Here is a 10,038-nt window from a genome sequence, read left to right as displayed (position 1 = left end):
CCAGAATTGGGTGGATTTAGACCTGATTCTGATTAAGAGGTGCCTATACCAAGTCCAGAGCTAGGTCCAACTGGACTTACAATATGAAAAACCATACGCAGGTCCATTAAGAATTGCATAAACCAAATCCGGTCAATATTTGCTCAGACAGTATGTTTTTATGTGGAAATTTTGCGGTTCTTAATCGAAACTGAGGTCGGACCCGAGTCTGGTATGAAATTTTGTGAAGTGTACTGGCTCCGACCCGAATCTGGTATCAAATTTCACAAAATATACCCGGCTCCATATAATAATCGGATGCAATAAGCGACTGGAATTCTTAATCGGACCCCTACTTTCATACTTCATACTAAACCCGAATTCTATTGGATCCGGTATGAGTCGAAAATGGGCCATACCCGACCCATTGGCACCCCTACCTCTGCAATACGGAGAGGGATGGGAGGTCCTCTCTCTCTCTCTCTCTCTCGTGACCTACCCACCTGAACGCATTTACTTCACCTCTTCGGCTAACGGTGAGCAAGCAAGGAAAAGAGAGGCTTAACGTCTCTTCTACGCCTGAGTAAAACCAGAGATTCTCCCCTGCTTCGGCTCACCATTACCTGCTCTCTGATACTGTGAGTCCTTTCCCTTCCAACAACCTACACCACAATGTGCTTTTACGACAACCACTTTGATTTCACGTTGGCTATTCAATAGTTTTCCTGAAATTCTTGTCTTCTGTAAGTGAAAATGCAGTCTAGAATGAAATGAGTGTGTGAGATTTATGTCGAAATACAAGTGGTTTTAGATTTTAGGACTAATTTTCATCTTTTAAAGGCTTCTTCGGATGCACCCACTTATCCGGAAACCTGTGACAAACTGGGAACCTGAATTTTCTTTATAATGGAATTTCCCAGCTTATCCCGTTTTTCTGTAAAAGCAGGTGCGTTCAAAAACGCTCTTAGGACAATGAATTTTCACAATCTTGCTCTTGAGAGTTCGAAAGCAATACATGGCATTTGTCGTGATATGAAACCGCCTCCAACTGTTTGAAGAAATGTTTTGTTAGAGAAGTATATATTTTTGTTGGAATTGTTTGAATGAAACGAACAGGTTTTACAAAAACCGAATAACATGGTTCAACCTCACAAGACAAATGGAGCCAACCTTTTTCTTTTTCTTTTTCTTTTCTTTTTTTTGTTTTATTAAGGATGTATGCTAAAGTTTATGTGCAAGGTCGAAGTTGAATTATTTAATAGGATTTGTTGTGGGGTTATGCGGATTCCATACTTGTTTAAGAGATAAAAAAAAGTGAGGTCCTGAAAATTTGTCTACAACAAATATTTTTTTCCTTATTCTTGAATATATTAACCTATATAAGAGACTAAAAAGAGAGGGTACTTATAGAGGTCCTGAAATGGTGTTTGTCTACAACAAGTATACTTTTTTACTATCCTTCAGCATGTTATCACGTAGATGTTGCTAATAGCCATTAATTTTTCTACAAAATACATTGAATCGAAGTATTTTCTCTTCCTTATACTGCGAAAGAATGCTCAGCTGCATGCTTTAAGGCATAGTCACAAATACTGGTGAGATTCTGAAAGAACATGAATATTCCAATAAATTCTTGTGAAGTTCAAAAGCTCTCCTATTTTTTATATATCACAATATTATCATGATGTGCATTTACAATTTGTTATTGTATATTTATATTTTATATTCCTATTTTTTTTATTCTTCTTATAATTTTGTTATAAATGGTTGGAGATTTTCCAATATTTTGTCCTGAAAAAAATCAATTTATTGCAAGATTTTCCCTTGCTAAGGAAATCCTTGAAGCAAGATGTTATACCTAATCTAAGTCTTTGAACCTGCAATTTTTTTTTTGTATATAAAGGAGATACAGAAGAGACATAGTTGATGACTTTCTTTTTGAGCAAGATGACATTGGGAATGGTGGTTCAATGACTCTAATAATGTTATTATGTTTATGTTAAAGAAGTATATGTTTTTGTTGGAATTGTTTGAATGAAACGAACAGGTTTGACAAAAACCGATTAACATGGTTCAACCTCACAAGACAAATGGAAACAACCTTTCTCTTTTTGCTTTTTTTTTTGTTTTATTAAGGATATATGCTAAAGTTTATGTGCAAGGTCGAAGTTGAATTATTTAATAGGATTTGTTGTGGGGTTATGCGGATTCCATACTTGTTTAAGAGAAAAAAAAGTGAGGTCCTGAAACGGTATTTGTCTACAACAAATATTTTTTTTTCCTTATTCTTGAATATATTAACCTATATAAGAGACTAAAAGAGAGGGTGCTTATAGAGGTCCTGAAATGGTGTTTGTCTACAACAAGTATACTTTTTTACTATCCTTCAGCATGTTATCACGTAGATGTTGCTAATAGCCATTAATTTTTATACAAAATACATTGAATCAAAGTATTTTTCTCTTCCTTATGCTGCAAAAGAATGCTCAGCTGCATGCTTTAAGGCATAGTCACAAATACTGGTGAGCTTGTGAAAGACCATGAATATTCCAATAAATTCTTGTGAAGTTCAAAAGCTCTCCTATTTTTAATATACCAAAATATTATCATGATGTGCATTTACAATGTGTTATTGTATTTTTATATTTTATATTCCTAATTTGTTTTATTATTGTATTTTTGTTATAAATGGTTGGAGATTTTCCAATATTTTGTCCTCAAAAAAAATCAATTTATTGCAAAATTTTCCCTTGCTAAGGAAATCCAAGTCTTTGACCCTGCAAAATTTTTTATATATAAAGGAGATACAGAAGACATGTAGTTGATGACTTTCTTTTTTAGCAGGATGACATCAGGAATGGTGGTTCAATGACTCTAATAATGTTATGTGTTTATGTTATTATGTTTATGTTAGAGAAGTATATGTTTTTGTTGGAATTGTTTGAAGGAAACGAACAGGTTTTACAAAAACCGAATAACATGGTTCAACCTCACAAGACAAATGGAGCCAACCTTTCTCTTTTTGATTTATTTTTTTTGTTTTATTAAGGATATATGCTAAAGTTTATGTGCAAGGTCGAAGTTGAATTATTTAATAGGATTATTTGTTGTGGGGTTATGCGGATTCCATACTTGTTTAAGAGATAAAAAAAAGTGAGGTCCTGAAACGGTATTTGTCTACAACAAATATTTTTTTCCTTATTCTTGAATATATTAACCTATATAAGAGACTAAAAAGAGAGGGTGCTTATAGAGGTCCTGAAATGATGTTTGTCTACAACAAGTATACTTTTTGACTATCCATCAGCATGTTATCACGTAGATGCTGCTAATAGCCATTAATTTTTCTACGAAATACATTGAATCAAAGTATTTTCTCTTCCTTATACTGCAAAAGAATGCTCAGCTTCATGCCTTAAGGCATAGTCACAAATACTGGTGAGATTCTGAAAGACCATGAATATTCCAATAAATTCTTGTGAAGTTCAAAAGCTCTCCTATTTTTAATATATCACAATATTATCATGATGTGCATTTACATTGTGTTATTGTATTTTTATATTTTACATTCCTAATTTTTTTTATTGTTCTTATATTTTTGTTATAAATGTTTGGAGATTTGCCAATATTTTGTCCTGAAAATAATCAATTTATTGCAAGATTTTCCCTTGCTAAGGAAATCCCTGAATCATGATGTTATACCTAATCTAAGTCTTTGAACCTGCAAAATTTTTTATATATAAAGGAGATACAGAAGACACGTAGTTGATGACTTTCTTTTTTAGCAGGATGACATCAGGAATGGTGGTTGAATGACTCTAATAATGTTATGTGTTTATGTTATTATGTTTATCATTGATTTCTCTTTCATGGTAAAGAAAACACATTTTCAGCTTTTTTTTGGACATCCCAACATTGAGGGAAGCCACTGTGTGCTTGTCTGATAATACTTTTCTTGCGTAAGTTATTTGGAATTTGTTTGTTTGAGGAACATGATTCTTATGTATTTTTGTTGTCTGCTATGGAAACTCTTTGTTTCTCATGAAATGGGTGCATCCTTGTTTTGCTTGTTAGATTTCTTTTTAGCATATTTAGTTGATGAAATAGAAAACTGACTTGACAGATTTGTCTTTTTGGTTTGTGAATTGCACGAAGTGCATAATACATATTACATGGAAGAAAAAGTGAAGAAGAAGAGGCAAGGACACTCTTAGATATTAGTTAAGCATGCCTTGTCCCCATTTTCTATGGATTGTGGATGCTGCATATTGAGACAAAATTTCAATTCCATGGAGTCAACCGTCAGTCTTGCCATTGTTACTGAATGGTTATTTTCATATTCTCAGGTTCCCTTTGACAATGCATTTAATTTACTGGTGATAACCTTTCCTGACAATGACAATGACAATGACAATGACAATGACAATGACAATGACAATGACAATGACAATGTCAATGAACGTATGATGTTAAAAAGCTGCTCTTATAACCATGAACACTGAACCTGATCACAGTCTATTGCTTATGCAGTAAGGTGAAGCTTGTTTCATGGCTCCTCCAGTTTTAGCTGTGGAAAGTAACAATTCACCAAGAGTCCAAACAAGTAAGACCTTTGCTGATAACTGATGCTTTTTCATTTTCTAGGCAAACATGAGATCTTATAATATATATCTATGATTTGTTGGTTAGAGGAAAACACTTACTAGATTGAGTCTCTTCACCAGTGTCATGAAGTGCATTACATATTTTACCTATAAAATTGGTTTCAGTTTTAGGGGTACATTGCATCTATATTGTCTGTATTATACAATTACAACCCTGTATTGTATGAGACACCCTGTATTAAAGTGTGTCATATGACACGGGCCTGCATCTTTGCATCTCATATGATGCACTAAAATGTCGAAAACTCAATTTTCTGGTACCTTTTTTTCATTAATAAAAATCAACCATATTATGTTGGAGACTTTTAGTTTTTGACTCTAATGAGGACATTTTTAGCTCCTTAGATTGCCCAAATCCTTATTTACAAGTTCTATGGTGTTTTCTAAGGTTCCTAAGAATTGGGTTTGTGGGCTAACACCTCTCATATCCCCTTACTCTAAACCAAAACATACAGAACTGAATAAACATTTTGTTCAAGAAAATATTGAAAACCAAGTTTAGAAACCAGATTTGTGTTTGGAGAACATCAATTTGCCACTTTTGTTTGTGAAACTGATATCTTCAGCGATTCCATTGGCAGTTGAAGACCAAGCTACACATGGTCCTAACCCATGCACAACTTGAAGAAAGCTGTCGGTCCTAAAGTCAGGGGAATATGAGTAGATCGGTTGGGATATATTAGTCATATGTATTTTGAAAATGGCAGAATTGTAATACTGATGGACATCAAGGGTATTTCTAGTATTTTTCTTAGAAATCCCTAGAGCCCTTGTACATAAAGAAGTTTAACATGAAGAGGGTGCTGAGATTTCACCCAATATTGCTGCCAGTTTTTCTTAATCTTTCTTTCCTCCTCTTATTCTCTCTTGTGCATATTCTGCAAACTGACCTAACATCACCTGCATTATTCTTTGCTTTCTGCAAGCTGAACTTGCACCAGGTAGTGGATTTACTCCTATTTGGTTTTCACAAGACCCTAGTTTATCATAGGAAACTTGCTAAGCAAGTTAAGTGGTTTGGCTCATAACTTGTCTCACCTATTATAGCAAAGTTGGAGATAATGCAGAAAAACTACTTATGAAGAGATTTGATACTTAAACTGGGGAAGCCATCGGCCCTTGTCCCTTCTCGCCGGAACCCCTTTTTCCCCGCCCCTTCTCGGTGGACCACCATCGACCCTTGCTGTAACGCCCCAAAAATCTAGACTTGTTAGCTTTTGAAAGATAATTAAAAAACCTTTCAAAATTCAGAGTTTTGGTTTTGAAAGTCAGCGAAAGCATATTTTCCTTTGAAAGACAGACAAGTCGATAATTCTGGGTACGTTAGAATAAAACCAGCAGAAACAAATTGGCAAAAACAGTTTGAGGACCAAAACTGTGTATATATATCTGTCAAAATTTAGTTTGTACAACTTTGGGGGTTTACCCGCGTGAGCAAAAGTACAAAAAGGCAAACAAGAGCAAGTAATCAGGATGCAGGCAGAGAGGGGTGAGATCTTGAGCCATCCTGCATCGCGTCATCGGCTGTCAGAGGCACCTACTCGTCACCTACCCATAAAATGGGTTAGTTTCACGAAAAACTAGTAGGTGCACAAAGAAAGGCAGTAAAGAACAAAGTGTTAAAGCAAAGTACGATAAGCAACTATAGTAGTCCCACCGACTCTACAGGCAGAGAGTAACTAAATACAGAAACTAACTCAGCAAAACAGTTCAGCATACCAAGCAGAGTAACTGAATAAGTTAAACATTCAAAGCAGAGCTCACAATGCATGTAATTATTAATAATTTCAAACAAGTAACTAAATACAGAAAGTGGCCAGGTACAGTAACAGTCAATCCCTCAAAAGTCTACAACTAACTTGAAGTGTGAGCAAGTTATTTTTAATTTTGATATTAATTGGCCATGCGGGTACGCACATGGCACGAAACATAGAAACAACCAAAACTGGTATGGGGGTTTATTATGCTGTATTTTATGATAACCCGAAAAGCTGACTGAGTCCGCTTCTAAGGGGACGACCAGTGGCCGAGAGAGTAAGTCCCCAAAGGCGTGTGTGGCCCATGGATGCATCCAACTGTAAGCTACCTTTTGTAGCCCATTTCTCGTAACTCCAATGATTGAGGAAGCTGGGTCTTTTGCCCGTAGTGTGGTTGTTAACGGCCTGCCCATCGGAGTTTTGTACCATCCATCCTGTAACGCCCCAAATTTCAAACTTGCGAACCTTTTCAGAAAAACAGGCAAGAGACTAAAAATATCTCTTTCCTTCAGAGTTTGTTTACGAAATCAGCGACAGATTTTTCTTTTGATAAATCATAAGGCCAGCTGAACACTTTGGGCACGTTATGTAAAGACCATGAAAAAAAAAAAAAATCGCGTCCGACTCATGTCAGACACATGCCCGGCACGTGTCGGACACGAGTCAGGGTCTGACCCCTGTGTCGGGCCCGGATCCGGGCCGGACCCGAGCTCAACCCGGACCCGGGTTCTCGAACTCTCGAGAACCTGCGTCTTTTAAAAAGACGCAGGCGTCTCGGGCGAGGGGCACCCCCTCACCCTTTCTCTCTCATCTGCACCGCCCCCATCACGCTCCCGCCGGCGATCGGAGATGCCGGCGAGTGATTCCGTCCGGCCGGCCTCCCTGACGATCGACGATTCCTGGGCGTCGACGACTCCCGGTCCTCGACGCCGCCGCCTGCGACCTTGGTTTCCTCGGTGGCCACCCGTGACCCAGTCGACTGCGCGGGAGCCTCCGTCGTCGGAGCTTTTCGCCGCTTGCATCCCCAGCGACCTCGAGCACCGACGAATCGCCGGCGACCTTCGAGCCTTGCCGACCACCCCTCTTCCCCTTGCTGTCTCCTCTTCGCCTCTCACCCTTCGAGCGAGGGTTCCTTGCCATCGGCCGCCCCTCTCTACTCCCCCTTCGTCAGAGGCTGCGCCAGGGACCCCGAGCGTGCCGTCAGCCTCTGCTTCCGTTCGGGGTGCTGCAGCCGCCACCGTTCATCGCCACCGCCTTCCTCGTTCTCCTTGGAGCCTGTGCTGTCGACCTTCCAGCCCCGACAGTCACGACTCCCCTCAGGCGGTCCCGTTGCTGCGGTCTTCTGAGGTATAAAACCCTCCCCTCTTCGTTGCTTCTTTTCGTCTGTGTGCAGGGTGGATCGACAGGGGGGCTGAGCCCCCTGTCATCACCACTTGTTGGCAGGGGGGCTAAACCCCCCACTGCCTCCCTTTGTTCTTGGTCGACAGGGGGCTGAGCCCCCTGTCGTTGGCTCTTCTTGGCAGGGGGTTCCCCCTCCTGCCACCCTTTTCTTTTTGCTGTTGGACGACAGGGGGGCTGAGCCCCCTGTCGCTTCTTGTTTTGGCAGGAGGTTACCCCCCTGCCTTTTGCTCTTGGTCGACGGGGGGGGGCTGAGCCCCCTGTCGCCTCTTGTCGGCAGGGGGTTACCCCCCTGCCTTTTTGCAGTGGGTCGGTAGGGGGACTGAGTCCCCCTGCTCTTTTGGTGCCTCTCGGCAGGGGGCTTTGCCCCCTGTCTTTTATTGCCGGCAGGGGGGGCGGGGGCCCCCTGCCTTCTGTTTGTTTCCCCTGCAGGGGGCGGAGCTCCTCTGCTCTTCTGCTGCTCCTCGGCAGGGGGTTCTGTTCCCCCTGCCTCTTGCATTGTGCCGGCAGGGGGCGGGGCCTCCCCTGCCTCCTGCGTTGTGCCAGCAGGGGGCGAAGCCCCCCTGCTTTCTGGTTTTCGAGCAGGGGCTTGCCCCCTGCATCTCCGTGTTCTCTGGCAAGGGGCTCTGCCCCCTTGCCTTGTTCTTGCTGCCGGCAGGGGGCTGCGCCCCTGTCTCGTGTTCTGACAGGGGGTGCTTCCCCCCTGCCTTGTTGTGGCAGGTGTGGCAGGGAGCTTCTGCTCCCTCCCCTGCTTTTCCTTGTGCTAGTAGACAAGGAGCTCCTGCTCCCTGCCTCTGCTGTTGTTGCCAAGCAGGGTTAAGGCCCCTGCCTCTGGCACCCTTGTCTGCAGGATGCAGAGCTCCTGCCTCTGCCTCCTGCAGGCAAGAGGCCTGGTTGTCTTGTTGCTTCTTGTTTACCTTCGGCATATGCTAATGTTTTGAGATCTCCAGGTTGAACGGTGGATCCAGCTAGCCCTCTGTGGCTCGAGCTCTTGTTTGCCTGCGCTGCATGCGTACGAGGACCCGCAACCCCTTAAGGTAGGGGATTCTTGCGTAAAAGGACAATGAACTGATAAATACTAAAATAAGAAAGATAACTAAAAGAGGACGATATATGTATACGTATAATATATATATATACGTATGTCTTTACTTTCAAGGACGCGGTTTCGCGATCCTTGTCCTCTTTACTTTCCTGCACTTTCCTTTCTGTCGCCGCCGCGCTATATGTGCCTAGGCTTTCTATTTCTGCCTTTACATTCATGTCTTTTAACTCAAGGATGCGGTTTCGCGATCCTTGTCCTCCCTACTTTCTCGCACTTTACTTTCCTGTTGCCCCACGCTTTGCGCCTTGGCATTTACTTGCTTATGTTTGCCTTTTTTCCAGGATGCCTGGTCCTTCTTTACGTTCTTGCACTTTACTTCTTGTATTTACTTGTTGCCCCGCGCTTTATGCGCCATGACTTTGCTTCTGCTTTACTCTTCGTATTTTACTTTCCTGTGCTGTCGTGCTTGCTCTTGCACTTACCTTTTGTATGTATTCGTCTTTACCTTGTTACTGCGCTTCGTGCATATGCCTTGTTCGTGCATGTATCCTATCTTTGTCGCATGCTCCTTTTCCTACTTGCGCTTATTGATCTATCGAGGTGCAACCCCATGCCTCGTGAGTCGTCCTTTACACTTGCGTGGTCAGTATAGGATCTCTTACCTCACGAGTTGCTTACGTGTTTGCCTGCTTGTGCGTTACGATGATCGAGGTATGATCTCATACCTCGTGTGGAGCTTTAGCGTTCTACCCTCGCGGTGCGGCTTCGCCCACCGAGTCTTATCCCTCGTTTTGCCTTTGTATTAGTATGTGCATGAGTTTGCCTCTTGTCAGCTTGCACTCTCGGAGTGCAACTTCGAGTGCATAGTGTATATCGTCTCACTTGGCTTACAAGCCACGACACACCCTTATGCACTTCAGTTCTCAAAAGACATCGTCTTAGGTGCAAACCTATTTTCAAGATGTATAGCTTGTGAAACAGAGGTAGCGGTCGGACCTCCCAAATTGATGTATTTAGGATAGATGTGTTACAACCTTAGTTTGCCCATTCGATGCGACTTAGATAACCTTGTTTAGGATCCCGTGCACGAATAGGGGCGGGGATCCTAGCGAGGTACTTGCGCCATCACTAGATCGACGTTACCTCATCTCTGATACGAGACATAGTTTCTAGGCTTTCTGGTTCAACCAAGATT

At 41.7% G+C, this 10,038-nt stretch overlaps 1 protein-coding gene across 2 annotated transcripts in view; it reads left to right on the top strand.

Moving 5' to 3' along the window:
- The first annotated feature begins 434 nt into the window (after positions 1 to 434).
- Positions 435 to 10,038, top strand: part of SAMC1 (S-adenosylmethionine carrier 1) — a 205,286-nt gene continuing 195,682 nt past the window's right edge. Inside the window, exons 1-2 of one of the 2 annotated variants that reach the window (XM_090017641.1) lie at positions 435 to 617; positions 4,510 to 4,582. In XM_090017641.1, coding sequence (XP_089873767.1) covers positions 4,528 to 4,582 — 55 coding nt within the window. In that variant the 5' untranslated portion in view covers positions 435 to 617; positions 4,510 to 4,527. The remainder of the gene's footprint in view (positions 618 to 4,509; positions 4,583 to 10,038) is intronic. The other variant, XM_090017642.1, reaches the window with a different exon arrangement.

The sequence above is a fragment of the Nuphar pumila genome, chromosome 9, assembly GCF_984573655.1.
Source record: "Nuphar pumila chromosome 9, dmNupPumi1.hap1.1, whole genome shotgun sequence".
Classification (NCBI taxonomy): domain Eukaryota; kingdom Viridiplantae; phylum Streptophyta; class Magnoliopsida; order Nymphaeales; family Nymphaeaceae; genus Nuphar; species Nuphar pumila.
This window is presented reverse-complemented; position numbering and strand designations above follow the sequence as displayed.